Source organism: Ceratotherium simum, chromosome 16, assembly GCF_057802395.1.
Source record: "Ceratotherium simum simum isolate JZ-2026a chromosome 16, ASM5780239v1, whole genome shotgun sequence".
NCBI classification, from domain to species: Eukaryota; Metazoa; Chordata; class Mammalia; order Perissodactyla; family Rhinocerotidae; genus Ceratotherium; species Ceratotherium simum.
Window position 1 is genome coordinate 49,191,426 of NC_141915.1, and position 25,122 is coordinate 49,216,547.

The window sequence follows — 25,122 nt, forward strand, 5'->3', positions numbered from 1 at the left end:
CTCCTCTTTTTTTTACTCAGGAAGACTGGCCCTGGGCTAACATCCGTGCCCATCTTCCTCCGCTTTGTATGGGATGCCGCCACTGCATGGCTTGCCAAGTGGTGCATCGGTGCGCCCCCCGGCATCCGAACCGGTGAACCCCGGGCCGCCACAGTGGAGCGCGTGCACTTAACTGCTTGCACCACTGGGCCGGCCCCCATGATCAAATGATTTTTGACAAGAGTGCCAAGATCATTCAATAGGAAAAGAATAGTCTTGTCAACAAATGGTGTTGGGAGAACGGGATATCCACATGACAAAGAATCAAGTTGGAGCCTTACCTCACATTATATACAAAAATTAACTCAAAATGGATCAAAGATGTAAACATAAGAGCTACCACTATAAAAGTCCGAGAAGAAAACAGAGAGAAAAGCTTCATGACGATGGATTTGGCAATGATTTATTGGATATGACACCAAAAACACAGACAAAAGAAAAAAATAGATAAATTGGACTACATAAAAATTAAAAACTTTTGTGCATCAAATGACTCAATCAACAGAGTGAAAAGGCAACACACAGAATGAGAGAAAATATTTGCAAATCATATATCTGAAAAAGGGTTAATATCCAGAATATATAAAGAACTCCTACAGCTCGACGACAACAAAAACAACCCAATTGAAAAATGGGCAAAAGACTTGAATAGGCATTTCTCCAAAGAAGATATACAAATGACCAATAAGCACACGAAAAGATGCTTAACATCACTAATAATTCTAGAAATGCAAATCATAACCATAATGAAATACCACCCCACACCTATTAGGATGGCTGCTATTAAAAAAACCCAGAAAATAAGTGTTGGCAAAGATATGAAGAAATTGGAGCCCTTGTGCACTGTTGGTGGAAAGTAAAATGGTGTAACTGCTGTGGAAAATAGTAGCAGTTCCTCAAAAAAATTAAAAGTAGAATTACCATACCATATGATCCAGCAATCCCACTTCTGAGTGTGTTTCCAAAAGAGTTGAAAACGGACTCAAACAAATATTTGTACACCTGTGTTCACAGCGTCATTATATGCAATAGCCAAAAGATGAACGCATCCCAAGTGTCCATCAATGGATGAATGGGTAAACAAAATGTGGTATAGACATACGATGGAATATTATTGAGCCTTAAAAAAGAAGGAAAGTCTGACACATTTTACAAGATGAATGAAACTTGAAGATATTATGCTGAAAGAAATAAACCAGTCACAAAAAGACAAATAGAATTATCCCTCAGTATCTGTGGGGGATTGGTTCCAGGACCACCTACAGATACCAAAATCTGTGGTTGCTCAAGTCTCTTAGTTGTCCCTCCATATCAGTGGGTTCCGCATCTGTGGATTCAACCCAGGAAGAATCATAAACATAATACAAGATCTATGGTTGATTGAATCTGCAAATGTGGAATGGTGGAAATGGAGGGCCGACTGTACTATAGGATTCCACTTATATGACGTACTAAAGTAGTCAAATTTGTAGAGGCAGAAAGTAGAATTGTATTTGCCAGGGGTGAGGGGGAAAGGGGAATGAGGAGTATTAATGGGTACAGAATTTCAGTTTGGGAAGATGAAAAATTTCTAGAGATGGGTGGTGGTAATGGTTGCATGATGATATGAATGTACTTACTACCACTGAACTGTGCACTTAAAAATGGTTAAGGTAGTAAATTTTATGTGTATCTTGCCATAATTAAAAATAAAAAAGAGAAAACACAAATTAGTACTATCAGAAATGAAAGAGGAGGCACCATGCTGATCCTTTAGACATTAAGAATATAACAAGAGAATATTATCAGCAACTTTATAGCAGTGAAAACTTTGATGAAATAGACACGTTCCTTGGAAGACACAAAAACCAATATACTCAAGAAGAAATGGGAAATCTGTGTAGCCCTATATCTACCAAAGACATTTAATTTGAAGTTAACTACCTTTCCACAAAGAAATTTCCAAGCCTAGATAGCTTCCTTGGTGAATTCTATCAGGCTTTTATGGAAGAAATGATATCATCTTACATGAATTTGTTTTTGGAAGTAGATAAAGAGGGAATGCTTCCTAACTCATTTTGTTAAGTCAGTATTACTTTGTTTCCAAAAGAAGACAAAGATATTACAAGAACATAAAACTACATACCAATAGTCCCTCATGAACATAGATTTAAAAATTCTTAATTAGCAAATAGTATCTAGAAAATATAAAAAGGATATTATATCATGACTAGTGGGTTTATCACAGGAATATGAAGTTGTTTGTCGCTTTAATAGTTTAAGAAAGAAAAATCGTGGGATCATCTCAATGGATGCAGAAAAAGCATTTAACAAAATGGAACATCTATCCGTGGTAAAAACTCTCAGCAAATTAGGAATAGAAGGGCGCTTCCTCAGCTTGATTTAAATTATCCATGAAAAAATAAAACAATTACAAAAAAAGGAAAAAAATGTTAAAGGACCTAACATTCCTGATTTTTAGAATTAAAGCTACAATAATAAAGATAGTAGTATTGGTGAAAGGATAGATAGATAGATTCATAGAATAGAATAGAAATGCCAGAAATAGATCTCCACATATATGGTCAATTGATTTTCCACAAAGATGGCAATGGAATTAAATGAGGAAAGAAAGGTCTTTTCATCAAATTATGGTGGAACAACTGGATATCCACATGGGAAAAAGTGAAATGGATTATAGACCTAAATGAGATGCTATAAACTATAGAACTTTTAGAAGAAAACAGAAATCTTTGTGATCTTGGAGTAGGCAAAGATTTCTAAAACAGGATATAAAAAATCACAAATAATGAAGAAAAGAACAGTAAACTGGACTATCAAAATTAAAAGTTTTTTCTTTGAAAGACACCATTTGGAAAATTACCTGACAAGGCACAGAATGGGAGAAAATATTCTAAATACATATATCTGACAAAGGACTTGTGTCTAGAATAAGTAAAGAACTCTTACAACTCAAGAAAAAGTAGACAACAATGTGCAAAAGATTTTACAGACACTTCACAGAAGAAAATATATAAACGGCTAATATAGACATATTGAAAAGATGGTCAGCTTCGTTCTTTATCAGGAAAATACGAATTATAAAGTTCAATGTGATACCACTACACATCCACTAGAATGGCTAAAATGATAGACTGAGAAAACCAAGTATGGTGACAATTTGATGAAACTGCAAGTCCCACGTGGAGACAATCTTAGTGTCCATCTGCACATCAGTAAAAGAACAAATTATGGCCCATCCATATAATGGAGTACTGCTAATAACTAAAAAGAAATGAACTTTTGATACATGCAACAACGTGGCTGAATTTCAAAAACATTTTCCTCAGTGAGGGCAGCCAGACATAAAAACGTACATACTATTTGGTTCCATATGTGTGAGATTCTACAAAATGCAGATTGCCTAGGCTTGTGGGAGGGGGTAGATTGATTCCAAAGGAGCTCAAGAGAACTTCTGGGTGTGATGGAAAGAATCTGTCTTTCTTGTGGTGGTTACACAGGTATATACATTTGTCAAAACCCCTCAAACTGTAAATTTTAAATGGGTATGGTTTCACTGTACATAAATTATACCTCAAAAAACTTATTAAAATCATATCCAGGTGTAGGTGAGGCTTCTTTGGTGTGGCTTCTTCCAATCTAAACACCTGTGAACTAAAGGCGGAAGTTTTCTTCTCCCCACACCCACCCACACAGCCAATGCAGGGTGGTGGCAGAGGGACTGGAGAACTCGCATTCAAATAACAGCGAAAATGAGACACACAGTAATGACAATTCTGTGGCAATTCTGAAATCTAGCCAGGCATATGTAGCTTGTTTCCTTCTTAGGGCTTAGTGCTGCTTCCTGGGAGTGTTCTTCATGCCTCTTTGCTCTGTCATTTGGGCTCTTGGCTTTTCCCTCTGGATTACCTTTTACCTTAAGAAATGAGTAAGTTGCTTTTGCAGGAGAACTTTTGGTTGGTCTTCCTATAGGCTTTTAAATCTTATTATACGTCTTATTGCTTATCTCTTTACAGAGACAAGTCTATGTTTTTCTAGTATTTGCAATCAACAAAGATGCTGAGAGAATGTTTCTGGATTCCTGTTGAAATGTTTTAGCATTAGGAAAAAGTGGAAGGAAAAAATTTATATTTCTATAGTTTTACTCCTCAAGAGGAGTAAAGAGGCATTTGTGTGTCAGGGAATCTACCAATGTACTGAAGCTTTTCTTTCTCTGTTAGTTTTGGCACCCTGAAATTAATTGAGCCACAGTCCCTCTTCTCTAATTGGCACAAGTACCGTAATCACGAGCTTACTATAGTCATGTCCCCTGTACCATTTGTAGGCTGTTTTCATGAGCGCCACGACTTGCTGTTCTGAGTGGCAGGCAGCACCTGCTGTCCTTCATAAAGAGGCTTTTGGGTTGAGCTTTGCCTCCTACCCTCTGTCTCACTGTTCACGCTGACCTTCAGCCCTATCACTGCGAATTTGAGCTGTCTCTGTGCCTACTTAGAGTTCCAGTTAATTGTGTTTATAGCTGGAGACAGTCTCAATGTCAAGAAATGAAACTTCTGTGCCTCATGTACTATGTTCCTTGTGCCGGCCAGGTTTTAGCAGTGATATTGACCTCCTTCTTTAGTTGGCTCAACTGCCTTCGCAAGAAGTCGGCTTCAGCAGGGCCTCTGCTTTACTTGGCCTGCATTGCAGCATGTTTTAGGGACAATATCATGAATTTAGTTTTGAACATGTTGAGTTGGAGGTAGGGCTATTCAGTTTGTATTTGTAATGGGGCTGAAGGCCAAGAGAGCAATTTGGGCTGGAGATGTAGATTTGGTAATCAAAGCTTCTTATTTTTTGAGAAACCAATAGTATATTGGAGTGTCCAGGGAAAGCATGTAAAAGAAAAATAAATAAGGTTAGACACAGAACCCTGGGCTTATAGCATGTATGGGGTGGACAGAGAAAGAAAAGTTAGTGAAAGTGACTGTGAAGGAGATTTCTGAAGGATGGGAGGAGAACCAGGGAAGAATGGTTCTACCGGGCTAGTGAACGTGGCGTCTTTAAAATACCATCCATAATGTTTTAGTGAGATAACTAGGGTGAGGACAGATAACAGCTCATTTGCTTGAGCAACTAGGAGATTGTTGATGACTTTACTTACAGCACTTCCAGGATGAGTGGAAGTTAGATTGTAGTTGATTGAAGAGTATATGGGAGATTAGGACATGGACCCAATAACTTATTTTGAAAATTTATTGTGAAGGGAGAGAGGGAGACTGGTACAGAAGGACAGCTACAAGTGGATTAAAAGGGTGTGTTGTTTTATGTATGCACCCTGTGTAACAAATAGATAAATGTTTTAGTCTTCTTTTTTATTAATATTTTCTATAAAAAATTACTTTTAATATTTAAGCATTTTTCAATTTTTAAGTATACTCTTTTTATGATTATTTAATGTATTCTTAAAGAAGAACAGGCCACTGCTTAGTATGATATTATCAGTTTTCCTCTTCCCACATACTTTTAAATGCTTATATCAGCTCAAGCACATTGACTGATGAAATTAGTCTCAAAATATTACTTTATCTATTTTTCTTATTTGTTTCTAAGTATTTGGATATCTGGGATATTGAATAGGGGTATAAAAAATTAATAGCTCTCTTTAAAACAGCTTTTTCAGACATTCTGAATTACTTAGTAACTAGTCTAAGGAACGTTATTCTATTAGTGTTACTACCAAAAAACACATTCATTTTAATCTTGTCATTTTGAACTACTTTTCTGTCTTTTGGGAATACTTAGTATGGTCCACAATTTGTGAAGGAATGAAGGAAATCCTGATATGGCTTATGGTTGAAAATTAGTGACTTTAATTCATTATATAGTGGTTAGTTTCCATTTCATGTATCTTGAGGCAACTGTTCAAAGAATAGATATTCATAATCATGGAACTTTATTGAAGTAGCTTGAATAAAAATATATGAAAGACTCCAAGCCAAAGTAGAATATTGAGAATGGTATTTTTCTACTCTATTTTATATTGGAGAAAAGTCTTTTTGTTCAAATTCGTTTGGAACCTTGAACTATTATCCTACTTATGCTGAATTTATCACATTTTGCTTGAATTAACATGGCATATTTTTTAATTTAAGACTTTGATTTATCTGTGGTTTCTGACATGGTTTCAAATTAATTCAAACTTTCAGCTACATATAAGTTTTGTTATTGTATGTATTTTAAGGCTTCATCTTGATGTGGAACATGAGTCCAACAAAACTTGCTAACCTTATAAACAGTTATCTTCTCTGAGAAGATATGCTTTCATTTTTCCTCTTCCTACACTTAGGAAAAGGGGAAAGCAGGAGAAAAGATTTAAATGCATGCAGTTTATTATAGTCCCACTTAAAAATAGCATTTGTAAGCGAGTATGTGGCAATTAGGTGATATTTCATTTGTAGTGTGATCTAAATGAAATAAAATGTGAGAAATACAAGTGGTTATTATTTGCATTTATTTTTTTCTTTGCTATTGAAACTTCATTTTTAATATACGCAATCATCTCATTTCCAAAAGAAAAAAATTGATAATCCTAGATTTGAATACCCCTGTGTCCTCCGAATTCCCCAAATTCTGATTGTTACTGTTTTGGTCTGTTAGTAGGGAACAGTACACTACAAAGCTCCAAACAAGATCCCATTCTATGAGCCCAACCTACAGAGAAGATGGACAAAATACCACCCCAGAGAGTTGTGTAAGATCAGATTCTACTTTTGTTTGTTTGTTGTTTTAAAATAACTCCACAGATTTTTAGTTTCATGTTGTCAAAGTTCCAACAATTACTTAAAAACAGCGAATAAAGTCTGAAGATTTTGTTGAACATAATGGTGTCAAAGAAAGTGGTGTATTTGGGATGTTCTACGGTGTTCCTCCTGCTTTCTCAGTGACTCTCAGGCGTCATGTTAATCAGTCTATCGTTTCTCCTGTGTATTGAAGAATAAATTTGGAAAGCTTTGTTTTTTAGTTTATTTTTTTCCTTTTCCTCAATATATGTATAAAAATGATTAGACACCCAGTGAGAGGTCATAAACTTAAGAAATCGGGATTTACTTGTGATGAAATAGGGAGTGCTGCCTTCTGATGAAGGTGAACTGTTTATATCTTGAAATACGAGTGCCTCTCTTACGTCTCATTGCTTAACAGATGTGGTTTGAACAAGGTGCTATTGAGCATTCCAGTTAGCTTTGTGAAGAGAACTCGGCCTGCTCCTGCAGTCTTTCTTCCCGAACCCTGGCTTGTCTTGGGTTACGTGACCTTTAGTTAAAAGGAGATCATGTGTGATGCTTGTCCATTTTAGCACGTATTGCTCTAAATGTAACTTGTTACATTTTCTCCCATGATATTTGGAACTTTCAAAAGATATTTTAATGTGAAGGGCAGCACATTTTAAATATATATATGTTTATTATCAATCATTATATTTACTCAGAATAGACAAAGCAGGTAGATTTTCTTAAGACATTCTTGTTCACAAAGAAGAACACAGAAAGCAGGGGACCAACAGTAAAAGCAATAATGAATTTTAATGTAGTATGTAAATAGTAAATTCAGCATTTTATTCGACAGAAATTTGGAGTCTCAGTGAAATATGAAGAACGTTTTACTGTATTTTTTGTCACTTCAGATAATTTAAATGACCGTAGGTAAATAGATTTATTTGTTAGTAATGAGGTTTTCTAAAAGCACCAAAATGCTATACCAACAAACTTAATTTCAAAATAAATTTTTTTGGTTGGAGAATACTCATTATTATATTCCACAAATCTTTCTAAGATTTGGAGCTTTCAGAGATCATTGTCCATTTCTGGGCACAGATCTTAGGCTGTCCTCAGTTAATTATAGTTTTAATCTGGTTTGATGAATGTGTAATGTAATAAATTATATGGGATGGAAAAAAAGCATGGAATTTTAATTTTTTTAAAAAGTAAAGAATCACCATAACTGTGTTTTCATGATGTGAATCCAAAGCTTATTTCTCTTTATATTCAGTGTATGAATGAGAATTAGTTTAAGAACAAAGAGCTTCTTGGGCATCAACACAAACTTCCCTGTTAACTAATTTTAACGAGAGTAAATAATTCATCTTTTCAAGTCTTCCTGCACTCCCCTTTATAACTACTGTGGTATACCACAATTAAAACTTTTTGTAAAAGAACTTAAACAAAAGAGTCTGGATTAATTTTTAAAATATTCTTTTGATGTTTTTTTTTTTGAAATCTAGTTACTGTGTGAATATATTGTGAAGGCATCTCATAGCCCTAAGCAGCTATAATAAACCGTTATTACTTAGAATAGAGAACTAGCTCAGTTGTAAAGAATCCTGTCCTCTGAGGGCACTAGCTTACTTTTTGAAAAGCTCAGAAAATCTTATTACTCTGAATGACATATATTTTGTCCTGTTTTCTTTCTTTTTTTCCTCCCTCCTTCTCTATTTCCCTTCTTTCCCTTCTTCTTTTATTTCTTCCCTCCTTGCTTCTTGCCTCCATCTCTTCTTCCTTTTTCTTCTTTGTATTTCAGGAAATTCATCCGAAAAAATCTCTTTCCTTGGATGACAGCAACATCGAGGCTCGCCTTAACAGTTGGAATCTTGGGGTAAAAAAAGTATTTGTTTCATGTATGTATATTGATGTGGCAGAATTATATTGTATTTGAAAAACATCTGAATGAGTTTAATTCTATTCAGTGAATACTATTGGATGTTAGACATTTATTACTGTGTTAGCACTGAGAAGGACTTTGAGTACAGGAAAGAGAACATTCCAAAGAAGCATAAAGTAGTCCCTGCCCTTTATAAGCGGACTTTTTTTTGTGTGAAATAAGAGATATACACATAAAATAGTTAAATAATAATTTAAGATAGTATATGATAAAAATACCAAAATGAGTCATATAGAAAGTAGAATACTGAGGTGGAGGAGAGGGGTGGGACAACTTGGAGAAGCAAGTTCTTTTGGGTTAAAAAATATCTCAGGGAGACTTCATGGATGAGCCGCCATCCTGGACAGCAGTTTTCATGTACCAAGGCTGAGGGGCGTGAATGTGTTTGGATAGGTGGAGAGGAGGGGAGCTCGGAATTCAAGGCAGAAATAGGCATGAAGAAAGATGTGGTGGTGTAAGTGAACTGTCATGACTGGATCTTTGGGATTTATGTAGGGGATTTGGGGGTCATCTTATCAGGCTGGATTGTATTGGAGCTTTGAATGCTAAATTGAGAAATTTAGCTTGTTTAAATGCTTTGAGGGAATGAAAAGGGGTTTAAAACAATTTTATCACACTTTGTTATTATAAAAATAATATGTAATTTGAAAATTTGAAAAATACAGAAAGGCAGAGGAATAAGATACACTTTAAAATCTTAACCCTGGGAGATGTGTTAACATTTTATTATATCTATCTTTCTCTCCTTTTCTTCTGTGTATTTATAAAATTAAAATTTAAACAAAATTTGGGTTATATTATAAATACTATTTTATTATATGCTGTTTTAAATTTGGTATAAGTTTATAATAGTTTTATAAACATTAATATTAATGGTAGCACTAATTTTTCATTTGGATGGATATTCCATAACGTATTTAAGCATTCTGCTATTTTTGGACATTTAGGTTGCTCCCACTTTGTTGCTGACATAAGTCATACTGCAATAGAATAACTTACAAGAATCTTCTTGTATTTGGTTACTTTCTTAGGTTACATTACGTGTTGGTACATTGCCCTCCAGAAGGTATATACCAACTTATTCTTCAACCAGCAATACATCGGATTGTCTAGTTCTCACTTCTTCACTGACATTAAGGATCGTTATTTTTAAAAAACCTAAAACCCTTCCTACTAATAATGGTCTTTAGTGAAAGCAGTGCTTTAGGAAAATTGACTTGGTGGCATTATGAAGGTTATGTTGGGTGTGAGTAGAGACAGAGAAAGGGAACCAGTCATCGTTTAGGTGTTTGTAATGGACTCCACATTAGTGTGATTTCTGTGAAGATGGAAAGCGTGGAAAGGAAGAATATTTCAAAGAGAGTAAAGAATGCTTAGTGACTGGTGGGCTGAACAGAAGGGCACCTCAAGGTTTGGTTCTAGGAAGTAGGAACATTGACTTTTTGTCAGATGGGGCAATCCATTTTAGGGGTTTGAAAGTTTTATTTTAGATTGGTGGAGTTTGAAGGGATGGTAGGATTAATTGGAGAGTTCAAGGTTTGGAGCTTCAGGAGTCTCAAGGGCTGGAGTCATATTTCATGGTCAGACTGCTAAAGATGGTATTTGCACCCAGAGACTGGAACTGCTCTAGTCTTTAGAGAGTTCAGAGTGAGGAGGGCTGGATGGAGAGTGCAGAGTGAGGAGGCCTGGCTCGTGCAGTAGCCACAAGTAGAAGGTAGGGAAATGAATAATAATTTAAAGCAATGCGAATCTCCTAGTCACATTGGAAGTGTGTAAGTGAGAAGAGAGAAATAGAATTGATAACAAGAGGGGAAAAGTGAGTCAAAAGAAAAATGTTTTCATGTTTGAAGATGGAGGGGAAGTTGCCATTGGAGGGAGGTCCTAAGTTGCCAGTGTGGGAGAAGAGCCCAGGAAATCCCTCAGAAAGACAAATTTTCTTTGCCAGAAAGCAGTATCAAAGTGAAAAATAAAATTATGGGCTATCCTTTTAAACTGCCTTTGTCCTTAGCCATTTGAAACTTCTGATGTACGTTTCTTAGCATGTAGAATATTTTTCATGATTTTTTAACTGTTCAGAGGATTAAATTTTTCTATTAAAATAAAACATCCAAAATATTTCAAAGTAATGCCTTAAAACTAGGCCTGCCTAGGGTTTTGTTTCACATTTTCATTGTTCAAAGAATGCACTAACAGTGTAAAATATGAAAGTCTTGCATTTTTATATATTTATAACATATATGCATTAATCAAGCTGAACTGTCTCTTGATCACAGTAGAATAATTTAAGTATCCAGTGTATTGAAAAGCTTAGATTTTGCTTTGATTTTAGTTTTGTATGAGAATGCACGATGGGCTTTTTTTTCTTTCTTCCTCTGAATGATCAGTTAATAGGTAGTTAATTTTTGTGCTCTATACTAAGGGTACATTTTTTATATTGCTGTCATGACTGTCAACACCTACATTCTGATGCATTAGATGTTCTAGAATTTGAATTTTCTAGTTTTTGTTAAAAAATATATATATTTTCAAATATATTCTTTATTTTTGCAGGGATGTGTTAATATTTTCTCTAGGACTATGTCATTCAAGTAGAGATTTATTTACTAAATCTAGCAATTAAATTTTCCTCTTGTATTCTTTTTTTCTTTTTAACCTTTACTTTTTGGGAATCTTTCTTGTTTTGTTAATATGTTATATATATATTCCATGCATGAGGGTCTTTATATAAAATTTTTTTCTTTTTTCTTTTTTTCTGGGGACGGAGTGGGGAGTTGGGAGGAGGATGTTACCCGGCCTTCCATCCCGGTCACCGGTCACTATACACCTGTCGGTTCCCACCCTGGGTCTGCAGAGCCTCACTCCCACTAGGAGCAGAGGAACAGTGAGGACTCTAAGTAGACCCCTTAGATCTGGTCCCTGAAAGCAGAGCACAAGAGCAGGATCCGGGCATGTGAGATTTGTGTAGGGAGAGCTCTGAGGACAGGCAGTGGGTCAGTGAATGACCCCGTGGGGAGCTCTGGAGGGTGGACAGTGCCACAAAATCAGGCAGCCTCACCTGGAAGTCAGGGCCCATCAGGAAAAGGTGAACTTCCTTGTTCAGGGCTAGTGGGCACCTGCCAGCTGTTAGCAGCTGGGGCTGCTCCTTTACTCTCCCTGTCAGGCACATGAGAAGCCTGGCTCTTCAACTCACTGTGGCCTTCCTCATTGTGGCCTGTTGAGAACTGTTCTACTCAGTCATCCGGGGCTGCTGTCGTGCTAGTGTAGCAGACACATGAGGAAGTCCAGTTGAGATGAGCTGTTCCCGATGAGCTGCCCAAGTTGCTGACCCACAGAATTCTGAGCTAAATAAAATGGTTGTAGTTTGAAGCCCTGAAGGTTTGGGGTGATTTATTATGCAGCAAAAGCTAGTTGATACAGTAGACACTGCCAAGCAGTTTTCTAAAGTGATTGTGCCAGTTTGCATCCTCATCAGCAGTTTGTGCCAGTTCCTATTCCTCTGCTGTCTCTTCAATACTTGGTATTGTCAGTTAATTTTTTGTGTGTGTGTGAGGAAGATTAGCCCTGAGCTAACATTCGTTGCCAATCCTCCTCTTTTTGCTAAGGAAGATTGGCCCTGGGCTAACATCCGTGCCCATCTTCCTCTACTTTATGTGTGGGACACCTGCCACAGCATGGCTTGATAAGTGGTGCGTAGGTCCGCGCCCGGGATCCAAACCTGTGAATCCTGGCTGCTGAGGCAGAGTGCACGAACTTAACCATTATGCCACCGGGCCAGCCCCCAGTTAATTTTTCTTTTAATTAAAAAAATTCAGGGCCGGCCCTGTGGCTTGGTGGTTAAGTGCGCGCGCTGCAATGCTGGTGGCCCGGGTTCGGATCCCGGGTGCGCATCGAGGCACCACTTCTCCGTCCATCCTGAGGCCGAGTCCCACATACAGCAACTAGAAGGATGTGCAGCTATGACATACAACTATCTACTGGGGCTTTGGGGGGAAAAATTAAATAAATAAAATCTTTAAAAAAAAAAAAAATTCAGCCATTCTTGAGAGTGGTTAGTGACATTGCATTGTGTGTGTGTGTTTTTTTTTTTTTGGTTGAAGAAGACTTGCCCTGAGTTAACATCCATTGCCAATCTTCCTCTTTTTGATTGAGGAAGATTAGCCCTGAGCTAACATCTGTCCCAGTGTTCCTCTACTTTATATGTGGGTCACCGCCACAACATGGCTTCGAGTGGTGTAGGTCCGCGCCTGGGATCTGAACTCGCAAACCTGGGCCACCAAAGCAGAGCCTGCCGAACTTAACCACTGCGCCGTGGGGCTGGCCCTTGTGTTATGTGTATTTTCCTGGTGACTAATAAAGTTAGATGCCTTTAATGTGTTTATTGACAGTTTGGATAACCTTTCACAGTGAAGTGCCTACTTAAGGCTTTGCAAGTTTTTCTGTTGGGTTGTCTGCCTTTTTCTTATTAATATGTAAGTGCTTTGTATCTATTTTGATTAAGAGTCTTTTTGGAATATAGTATTAGAAATATTTTCTTCCTTTTTGTTGCTTTCCTTCATTCTCTTACTGGTATCTTTGATGAACAGAAATTTTAAATTTTAATGCAATTCAGTTTCTTACTTTTTCACTTTATGGTTAATGCTATTTTGTGACCTGCTTAAGATCTTTGACAGTATTAAGGTCTTAAAGATGTTCTCCTATGTTTTCTTCTAGCAACTCTATTTTATTTTTTTCTATTTAGATCTACATACGAGCTGGAGGTGATTTTGGTATATGTTGTAAGATAGGGAGTTAAGATTTGTTTTTGTCCCTTATTTATATTCAGGTGACACTTATTTATTGAAAAGACTATTCTTTTCCTACTGCACTGCAGTGTTATTTCTCTCATAAGTTAAGTGACCAGTACTTGTCTGTTTCCATTCTATTCCTTTGGCTTATTTCCTTTTCCTTGTACCAATGGACTGTGTCTTTATATCTGTATTTTGTTTGTGCTCATTAAATGTTGGTTGAAATGTTGTGAATAAACCAATAAATGAGCCTCTATTTGTAGTATTATTTCTGTGGAAAAATGTTTTTTGAGTTCTAAAATATTAAGTTAAAAACTTTATTTTGGAGCATAATTGATTTTTTTTTAATAATTTTATTTATTTATTTTTTTCCCCCAAAGCCCCAGTAGATAGTTGTATGTCATAGCTGCACATCCTTCTAGTTGCTGTATGTGGGACGCGGCCTCAGCATGGCCGGAGAAGCGGTGCGTCAGTGCACGCCCGGGATCCGAACCCGGGCCGCCAGTAGCAGAGCGCGCGCACTTAACCGCTAAGCCACGGGGCCTGCCCATGGAGCATAATTGATTTGACATTGAGAACTGAATTTATTTTATGCTATAGAGGAGTTTAGGCAGTTCTTCTGACTGATGCTATGACTTAAAAACATTTATTTTAGTTGTTTTCCTAGTAATATATTGCTTGATAATGTCCTTTCCTCTAAGACAGCTAAAATATCAGATAAAATGTCTTTCTATTTTTTTGGAACCCTAGAATATCTCTATTTGATCAACATTTAATCTATAAGCTGGTATTTGGTCAGTCTGACCAACTCCTGAATAATTTGAAGAAACAAACTGATAGAACCATTTGTAACCACACAAACAAATCTGCTAAAAAACTAAACAAAATAAAATGTCAAAAGCCAATTTTCATTAGAGACCATTCAGATATCTGTATTTATTAATTTAAATTATTATATATTTTATTATTGTGGTTCTGTTTGCTTTTTAAACAAGAAATGTTTGGTCATGTGATTTATTCATGCTATTGGAACATAATTATTTTTGGCTTTGCTTTCTGTATAATATTTTGTTAGACTTTAATGTTTCACATAAGGCCTTTTTGTCTTCCATTTTGGACATTCTTTATTGTGGGTTTTTTTTTTTTTTCTTGAGGTATTGTGAGAGAACAAGAAGTTTTCTAAAAGAGCATGAAAAACGTAAATGTTAAGATTGTTTACAGATTGCTTCAAGTCCATGTTACTTGTGGATTACAAAGTGGGAACATTTAACTTCAAAGCACATCTGGCTGCTGTTATAAAATCAGAAAATAGATTGCTTATTTCCCCCAAATAGACTCAAGAACATGCTTTACTATGAATAATTCTCATTACATATTAAAAGTGGCTATGAGACAAGCTGAATGTCCTGCAAATGAAGAACAACAGCAGATTTATACTTGTTTACAGTGTTTATTGTTGCTTTCACATATTAGAATAGACTTTTTCTTTTGTTTTTTTTTTTGATCAACTTGAGAAAGGAAATTTATGATAGCAAAATGAATCCTTAACTTCTGTATTTAATGGCTTTTAAAGATGAAGAGGATGAAATAGGAGTTACTTCTGCCTAGTTGAAAGGCTACATTGTAATTAGCTAAACCAATATTTTATACCCTGCTTATAAATGTAGAGCTGGGTAAAAATAAGTCACAGATGGTTTTCTTGGCTTTTGGTTTTAAATTTTAAGCTTAATTAGAGCTTGAGCGTCTTTGAGAATTCCCTGTTTCCCTCTTCCTTTATTTTTCCCCTTATATTTAATTCTGCTTAGTGAATTATGGTTTTATATGTTTGCAGATTTGCGTGTATCTTTGAAGAACTTACTTTCTATGCTGGTTTTCTTCATTTCAAAAATAGAGAATGGTTACTTTTCATATATATACCTTCAGGCAATAAATATTTATTGAGGTCACTTTGCTGCCTGCTGGAAATTTGCTGCCTCTATTTTTCAAAAAACTGTGTATATATAGTACAGTGTTATTTACTAAAGAATATGCCTCTTTCTCTGGTATAATATTTAAGTGGATTTTAGTATTATCTTTACTTAGTAAATGTTTCCCCTGGTAAATATACTAATTCATACACTCACCAGTAGTGTTCCACATCTGAAACACTTTATTGTCAAATTTTTAACGCATGCCAATCTGGTGGCTGTAAAGTACCATCTCATTGTGGTGTTACTTTACATTTGTCATATTTCCTATCAGATTGAACATATTTTCATATGTTTATTAGTCATTCAGATTTCCTTATCAGTGAAATGTGTCTCAAGTTTTTCCCATTTTTTTCTAATGGGTTGTTCTTTCTTTTATTGATTTTGGAAGATGTTTGTTACACATTTTGGAAACTAATCATTTGTGCAAACATCTCTTCCCGGTTTATGGCTTGTCTTTTCACTTTATTTATGATATCTTTTTTGGAGAGAAGTTCTTACTTAAAGTGGTCAAATTATTAATTTCTTTTTAGTTTATACATTCTTAAGAAATCTTCTCTACTCTGAGGCCATAAAGTCATTCATCTAGATTGTTTTCTGAAAGTTTTTATAATTCTGCTTTTAATTATAAGTATTTAGTCCTTGGGAACTTATTATATATGGTATGAGGAAGAGATCTGATCTTATTTTCTTCCACTTATTGAATACATCTTTGTTTTCTTTTTTTTTTTTTTTTTGTGAGAAAGATCAGCCCTGAGCTAACATCCATGCCTATCCTCCTCTTTTTTTGCTGAGGAAGACTGGTCCTGGGCTAATATCCCTGCCCATCTTCCTCCACTTTATATGGGACGCCGCCACAGCATGGCCTGACAATCGGTGCGTCACTGCACGCCTGGCATCCGAACTGGGGCTGCGAGAAGCGGAGAGTGTGCACTTAACCGCTACGCCACGGGGCCGGCCCCAAGGTTTTTTTTTTTTTTTTTTTGTGGGGAAGATCAGCCCTGTGGTAACATCTGCCAATCCTCCTCTTTTTTGTTGAGGAATACTGGCCCTGGGCTAACCTCTGCGCCCATCTTCCTCCACTTTATATGGGACACCACCACAGCATGGCTTGCCAAGTGGTGTGTCGGTGTGCTCCCGGGATCTGAACCAGCGAACCCGGGCCGCCGCAGCAGAGCGCGCGCACTTAACCGCTTGCGCCACCGGGCCCGCCCCTATTTTCTTAATAATTTACCAATGCTAGCTCTTTCATGAATCATATTCTCATATATATTTGAGTTTCTAGTATTTTCTAGTTGGTTCCGTTGACTTATCTTTATTACTGTTTGTCTTATTATGTTTTTGTAAGTTACCTCACCTTCATTTTTTTCCTTCAGGCATGTCTTGGTTATTCTTGTCCATTGATTTATTTATTTACATTTTATAATGAGCTTATTAAGTTTTCCAAAAACCCTATTGAGATCTTGGTTTGGATAAATTTAGTTACTAGATCAAGTTAAGGAGAATTAACATTTTTACAATATTGAGACTATCCAAAAACATGGTTTCACTCTCTATTTATTTCAGTCTTAATGTCTTTCAAAAAAGCTTAATTTTTTTCTCCATAAAGGGCTTATGTATATTTTCTTAGATTTACTTTTAGGAATTATAGATTGTTTTATGATTATAAATGACATCTTGTAAAATCATCTTTTTTTCTAGATGATTTTTGCTAGTTTACAGAAATGTAGTTGACTTTTACATATTGCTTTGGCATCTGGCAACTTTGCCAAGTTCTTATTTGGTCTCCTGTGTAACATGTTTCTATTTTTTGTCTTTATTTTATAGTGTTCTTTATGAACTCCCTGAAATTATTTAAAAGTTATCCTTGAATACCTATTGACCTAGTGGTGGTGGAGCATAAATATCATCAAATATTCACCTGCAGGAGAGTGGCCTACATGAGGTGGGTTACACAAAAAACCTGACGAATCAGAGTGCTGGGGACAGGGGATTTTTTATTTTTTATGGATATCGGATTCTTTTTTCTGTTCATGATTATTTATGTTAGATTTTTCTGAACAAGCCATAGCCATTGATCATATTGGAGGGGTGATTTGGGTAGTTTTCTTTATTTCTTAGGTCAGGAAGGCCCTCTTCTCCTGCTCCACTGACGTTCAGTTTCTTTAATAAATGGCACCTTTTGTGGTTGCCGTTTTGGCCTGTCATCTTTCGATTCTTTGAGTCTGTCTTATTTCTCTGGGGCCCTTTTCTTCAGCTCCTTTTTTCTTTCCTTTCATTATGGACACACTTCCTCCCAAGGGGCCTCTCTCTACCGCAGAAGTGGTTTCTTCTGAAGATTGCCTTCTCTGGTTCTTCACACTTTCCACGCTCTTCCTTTGACTGCCGTCTCCAGCACTCTGATCCCTCAGTTTTTTTTGTACGACCCACTTAAGGTGGGCCTCTCTCCTTCTACGGGTTGCTATTGGATTCCACCCCCCCCGCCCCCCGCCCCAGGACCTTGGCTCAGGATCTAATTCTGCTGATTTGTGATCTTTCTTTAGCCACATACATGTTAATTGAGGGTTTTAGTAATCTCTTTCTCCTTGTTATGATGTGGGCATGGGTGATGGGTATTTTTATTTGCTCTCTTTGTTGATCTGTATGGGTTTTTAGAGGATTGGGAGAGAAATTTAAATTTAGACAGTTGGCATTACTTTATGGGAACCAGCCTCCAGGTTAAAGAAAATTATTTTATAAATTTCTCCTAATCTAGGTGCTAAAATAAAATCTAAATGCTCTTCAGATCCTATCTGTTGCTATAGAGGCTTTTTTTTTTAAAAAGCTTGAATAAGTTCTATTTTTTTAATTTTATTATTTTTTTGGTGTGGAAGATTCTCTCTAAGCAAATGTCTATTGCCACTCTTCCTCTCTCTCTCTTTTTTTTTTGCTTGAGGAAGATTAGTCCTGAGCTAACATCTGTGCAAGTCTTTCTCTATTTTGTATGCGGGTCACCGCCATAGCATGGCTTGACAAATGGTGTAGGTCTGTGCCTGGGATCTGAACCCATGAACCCAGGCCACGGAAGTGGAGCATGCTGGACTTAACCACTATGCCACGGGGCTGGCCCTGAATAAGTTCTGATTTTAATTTCATTGCCTCTATATTCTTTGATTAATTGATTCTTTGTTCATCCTTAACTTTATTGTCAAGTTGGGTATGGATTGTTCATCTTTTGTGGTTAGTAACTATAGGAAATCATTTGAGGAGCTTTTTGAAAACATAATGGGATTTTGGAGGAGTGGAGCCCAATAATATGTATTTGAAAAAGTTTGTCAGTTGGTGCTAATGGTTTAGTTCAGGGTAAGAAACACTATCCTAGGCTGAAGTCATGGTTAGTGTTATATTTATATTTTTGTACATTTTGAGATTATCCATGTAGTAAATTGTGAGTTTATGATGTCAGGAGATTAGAATTCCATGATAATGATTTTTAATTATCACTTCATTTGTGAATGAAATAGTTGAGATAACAGTGTTTCTAATTTATCATATAGTATATTCATTCAATAAATATTTTACTGAAAGCCTACTACGTGTTAGGTATTGTGCTGGGTACCAGGATTACAAAGTTGAGAAGTCATCATCCTTGCACTCACTGTGCTTAGAGACAGATGTGGAGACCTACTGATAAACACTTAAAATATAATATGAGATCCAAGAGAGGCACACAGGATAGTTTAGGAGCTGATAAGAGGGTGGGATCAGGTACAGTTTGCTCCTTCCTTCTTGACTTCTTTTCTTATTAATGTTTGTTGGGCACCCACTACTTACCAGGCCCTGTGGTGGATGTAGGGATAGGTGGGTTACCAGATAGTCATAATCTGTTCTCAGAGTCCACACTCTTTTGCAGAAGATAGATGTTATGTCATAAAAGGGAATGAGCCTCCAGGGTAACCTGAGTAGCAGAAACTTACCTAAATTTCCTGGGGAAGATAATTCCTGAGCTGAGTGTCCTGAGTAGGTTAACCACATGAAGAAGTTGGGAGAATGATTTCAAAGGTTGATATGGGAGAGAGTGTAGTGCTTTCGGAGAGAGTGTAGTGCTTTCAAGGTAAAACAAGTTGTTTGGTGTCCTTGGAATATAGGGTATGTTGGGGGATGAGCCTGAAAGGTAGATATAGGAGGAGTCCCAAAGGGAAATCTGAATTCTAGTTGTAATTATGGAGGTAAATTTCAGGGTTCTTACATCAAATCTGCCTGGGAGCGTAGTGATTAAATTGAGACTTATAGGAGTTGGAGGGGTGGACAGAGTAATGCATAGAGGTAGAGAGGTGCAAGAAGAAGGTGATATAAATCATTTAGGGTTCTAGGTGTATAAATGTGAAGTGAGGAGCAATGGAGATGAGGTGGGTAGTTAGGCTGTGAGAGGATCATGTAGGTGCATTTGTGTATGCAAAGGAGTTTATGTTTTATATTTCATTTGTTAGTGGGCCACTAAAAATGTACGAGGCAATACCCATTCTAAAAAACAAACTAAATATTAAGGCATATAGAAAAGATTTTCAGGGGCCGGCCCAGTGGTGCAAGCGGTCAAGTGCGTGTGCTCTGCTGCGGCAGCCCGGGGTTTGCGGGTTCGGATCCCGAGCGCGCACTGATGCACCGCTTGTTAAGCCATGCTGTGGTGGCATCCCATATAAAGTAGAGGAAGATGGGCACAGATGTTAGCCCAGGGCCAGTCTTCCTCAGCAAAAAAAAAAAAAAAAAAAAGAGGAGGATTAGCATTGGATGTTACCTCAGGGCTGGTCTTCCTCACAAAAAAAGAAAAAAAAAAGGTTTTCATATAGCAGCTTAATTCTGTATTTTATGAAATAATAATTAAAACTCAAAAATTAATAAGTCCTTATTTTATTTTATTTTTAAATTTTCAGATAGAAAATCCTCGGTACCTGAGACAGAAGCCTCTCCCAGTTTCTCTGGTAGGTGAGAATTTCATTGGACTTTTCCTATGGACAGATATTTTTTAATAAAATAATCACTAAGTTTATAGAAAATAACACAGATCCACTTTATGAAGCATAATAGTTTTATTAATCCTATCACTTGGAAGTGAATAAATCACTTTTTTCCTCCAATGTTGGTATTATTTTGGCATGAACTTCAGGCAGTTTAGAAGTTTACTTTTGGGTTAAGGATAAACCAGGCCTGAAAAGTATTGAATAACTCTTACTCATTCAACAGATGACTCCCAGATTCAGCCTGAGAAAATCCAGCAGTCTTCATGATGATCATTTACTCTCTCGAATGCATGAGAAAGAGGTAGGATTGAGATATTTCTGATGTATTGAATTATTAACACTATTTTTATATTTTATATCATACAAGTTTTCAGGTCCTAGTTAGAATAATGATGCATGGTAGGAAGAGGCTGTCTTTGGTACAAATATTAAATAATGATGCGTGGTGGGCAGGGTTTGTCTTCCTAGTTTTCAATGGCCATCATCCATTTTGTGTGTCCCAGCTTCCTGCCTACTAGCCAGGGCGTGCTGAGGGGCTCTCTCCTGACTGTCAGTTCCCGATTATCACTGGGGTAGCAGAAATGTCAGTTTTTAGAAGCAGTGTCTTTGACCTCAGTGAATCTCTCCATCCTCCCTTTATCTCGTCTTATTTGTAATGTATCTTTTTAGTCTCACTGTTCTTTCTATTTCTACTGTTTAAATTGATCTGCTAAATTAAGCTATGTTATAACTGATACAGGACATTATATACTATCTTTCTTTGGTCATTTGAAAATAGAATTATTAAAGAAGCAGAATTGTTTATTGGTTAAGAGCATAGGCTATGGAGTCAAGAATACCTGGATTTAAATCCTACTTATTAGCTATGTGAAAATGGGCAGGTATTTATTCTCTCTGAATCTTAGTTTCCTCATCTAACTTGGGAGATATCTACTTTACAGGATTAGTTTGAAGATTTTGTAGTGTGTAAGTACCTATATGCTTCACATATAGTAGTCATTAAACAAAGGTTAATTTGCTTTATTATTTTCTTTTTAAAATTTTTATTCTGGGAAATTTAAAAATCACTATTATTATTTTTATTTTTGCTTATGATACTAGTGAAACACTTTGGTCATCTGTGTGGTGTGGTGGAAGACTATTAGATTAGGAACCTGAAAAACTGTGTCTTTAACCTGCCTTCACCATTCTCTAGTCATCTGACCCAGGGAAGTCAAGATTATTAGTTTGGTTTTTGTTTAAAGAGAGGATACTTATTGATCTCACAGGATTGCTACCAAAATCAAATGAGAATAATGAATATGTATGTAACTTGTAAATTGTAATGCACCATTTAAATGTGCAAATGTGAAAAATGTTATTGGACTTAGATTAATGTTTCTAATAAATTTATTTAAATATTATCTTTCATTTTAATGATGCTTATAAGAATTTCTGAAATTTAATTTCAATTTGGATATTTTCAACACGATAGACTTTTCTTACCACTGTATTTATAAAATATCACAAAAGATTTACTTTTTTTCTTAGATATTGCAAACAATATTGTGAGCATAAAAGTTTATTTTTGTTGATAATGGAGGAGGAAGTGCTATTTTTTCTTTTAAATTTCAATCTGGTGAAATATTACTAATTTTAGTAATGTTCTCTCTGTCATTTTGTAGCTCCAATTTAAGGCATGCAAGGTTTTGTTTCTTAGGGCAGTGTTAGTGTTTAAAAAAACTGTTGAAATCAAAAGAAATTACATTCTAAAAAACTTTTTGAGGGTAATACTTCTTATATTCAGATGCACTTTCTTTTGAGCTCTTGTTTTGAATTTCTTTCTTTCCTTTTAAAAATTTTCATTAATTGTTTTCACAAGTCATCTTCAACCATTTTCCTTTTCCTTTTTTTTTTTTTTTTTACTAATTCTTACCATTGAGGCTGCTTCCCACAGAATAAAATAACTGAAAGGAAGTGGTGGCTTTTTGAAAAATGTTTTCGCCTGTCATGAAATAATATCTTGATTCTTTCTGATGACATCTTGGGTCAGGGGTAAACATACCAATGCTACCCATGTATGTGTTGAAAGAAAAAACATTTAAAGCTATCATGTATTGCGTCAGAGATTCATTTTTAAATGTGTGTGGCTTTATTTTTTTCCACGCCCTTATGTTTTTGTTTTTCTTTTTGGCGTACTTTAAAAATATTTGTGGCATCATTGAAACTTTGCATGTAAACATCAACTTACTCCATATCTTAAAATACATCCAGTGTATATTTTGGCTAAAGTAACCCTTTATGCAATTACATAGTTGTCTTTGACTGTTTTTGATGAAATTTTTTGATTATAGTTTTTCTCCATCCTAAAGTATTTAAAAGTGTATACTGAGTCGTCCCAATGTGAGAACTCTTTCAGTGTTATCTTTCTTTTAAAGTGGTATTTGTGATTATAAAATCATTTCTGGGTTTTTATGGAAGAAATTTTGGAAAATATAGACATATGTAAAGAAGGAAATAAAATCACTATGAAATCAACACCTGGAAATAAAAACACTGGTAAAATATCATTGTATTATCTTTTAGTCTTTTCTTTATATATCCTGTAATCACATAATTTCCCTAGAAAACTGACATGATATTATACATATTGTTTTATATATCTTGAGTATTTTTCATGCTATTAAATATTGTTCCTAAGCATCTATTTCTTTCTTTTTATTATTATTTTTTATTGCGGTAACATTGTTTTATAACATTGCATAAATTTCAGGTGTACATCATTATACTTCTATTTCTGCATGGATTATATCATGTTCACCACCCAAAGACTATTACACTCTGTCACCACAGACATGTGCCTAGTTGTCCCTTTCACCCTCCTCCCTCCCCCCTTCCCCTCTGGTAACCACCAATCCAATCTCTGTCACTATGTGTGTGTTTGTTGTTGTCCTAAGCATCTATTTCTAATGGCTGCATTATATTTCATATTATAGAAGTATCCTCAGTTAATTTAACTTATCCCTGTTGTGAGTATTGATATTGTTTATAGTTTTCACTAATATAAATAATTCTGGGAAGAAATTCCTTTTATCTCTATCTTTATATGCATCTTTAAATATTTCTTTGGGGTAATGAATTGTATCTTACGTGATAAAATTGAGATGATGGATTTTTAAATTTAGTATCATAAACAATTTAACTTCTAGAATAAAAATTAATACTTGGAAGCCTATTGAAAATTGTATGTTACTATAAGGTACAAGTAAAGAATTTGTTATGTGCAAAAATGAGAATGAAAATAAAAAAGCAAAGATAATCAGGAGCCATTTGAAGGCAGAGGAAAGTAGCCATTTAGATTGCCTTTGTAGATACAAAGACACTAGTTATATTTTTAATATAGAACAAGTATTTTTCCTAAAAAAATTTTCGGTTTCAGGACAAAATCTTTTCATATTTTCATTTTTGAAATAAAAAATACCAGTCATATTGCTTTATTATTTTTGTCTGTTTTCCAGAGATATTTTTCTAACTTGGATTTTTCCCTAAATTTAAATGCATATATATTGTGTTATTCGTAGTCATTCTTTAGAAGAATAATCTTATGTCTGCTTGCTTAAGTCGCTTTTATTAAAGATTTACTTGTGGGCATGACAATAAATGCTTTCCTGTTTTGAAATTCAGTAGAGCCTTGTGTGTCCACATAAGACAACCCTGTTGTGTCTTGTGCATGTTCTCATCTAAAAACACTTCTGTTGTTGCTGGGTGGTGTTTTAAAAATAGTAAATAACATTGTTTCAAGTGAGTTAACTTTTTTAAATGAAATATTAAATATTAAATTAAATACTGTGTTTAATCTTCATTTTCTCAACACCTAATCTTGATTCTTCAGAGGTAATCATTGCTAAAATTTTAATGTGTATTCTCTTTAAAATTTTCTAGGGATATCTCATTTTTTTTTATACAAATGAGATCATAAATCATATTCTGTATACTGTTTCATTTTGCTTTTTTAACAAATATATATTCTGATGATTTTTCTATATCAGAAATATGGCTTCATTCTTTTAAATAATTGCATCATATTTTAATTTACTGATGTACTACATTTTATTAATATAGTTTCCTATTGAGGGATATAGGTTATGTATTTTGCTATAACAGTGTTTCAAGAACATCCCTGTGTATATATTTGTGTATTGTAATTTTATTCTTATATGATAAATTCTGTGAAATAGAATTACTCATTCACAGGGTTGCACATATAAATTTTTGATTGACATTGACAGATTGCCCTTAAAATAAGATTATGTCTGCCTAGGGCTGCAGGCATGGGAGAGAATGGGGAGTGACGGCTAATGGGTATGAGAGTTCCTTTTTGGGGTGATGAAAATGTTCTAAAATTAGATTGTGGTGATGGTTGCATAATTCTCTGATATATTAAAAACCATTGAATTGTGTACTTTAAATGGGTGAATATTATGGTATGTGAATTATGTATATCTCAATAAGGCTATTAAAAAAAGGTTATGTCTGTTGCACCAATAGATATGAGAATATCTGTTTTCCCATTTCATCAACACTGAGTTATAAGCGTTTTTGATTATCTGTGAGATGACAAATAGTATCTTGTTGTTTTGATATTTACATTTCTTTTATTAT

The 25,122-nt window shown here is 35.4% G+C and overlaps 1 protein-coding gene across 4 annotated transcripts in view; it reads left to right on the forward strand.

The window, feature by feature from the left end:
* Positions 1 to 25,122, forward strand: part of CEP112 (centrosomal protein 112) — a 449,689-nt gene that overhangs the window by 31,857 nt on the left and 392,710 nt on the right. For all 4 annotated transcript variants that reach the window (XM_087441468.1, XM_087441471.1, XM_087441469.1 and 1 more), the window contains 4 exons: positions 6,676 to 6,769; positions 8,593 to 8,667; positions 20,395 to 20,442; positions 20,705 to 20,782. In XM_087441468.1, coding sequence (XP_087297594.1) covers positions 6,676 to 6,769; positions 8,593 to 8,667; positions 20,395 to 20,442; positions 20,705 to 20,782 — 295 coding nt within the window. The remainder of the gene's footprint in view (positions 1 to 6,675; positions 6,770 to 8,592; positions 8,668 to 20,394; positions 20,443 to 20,704; positions 20,783 to 25,122) is intronic.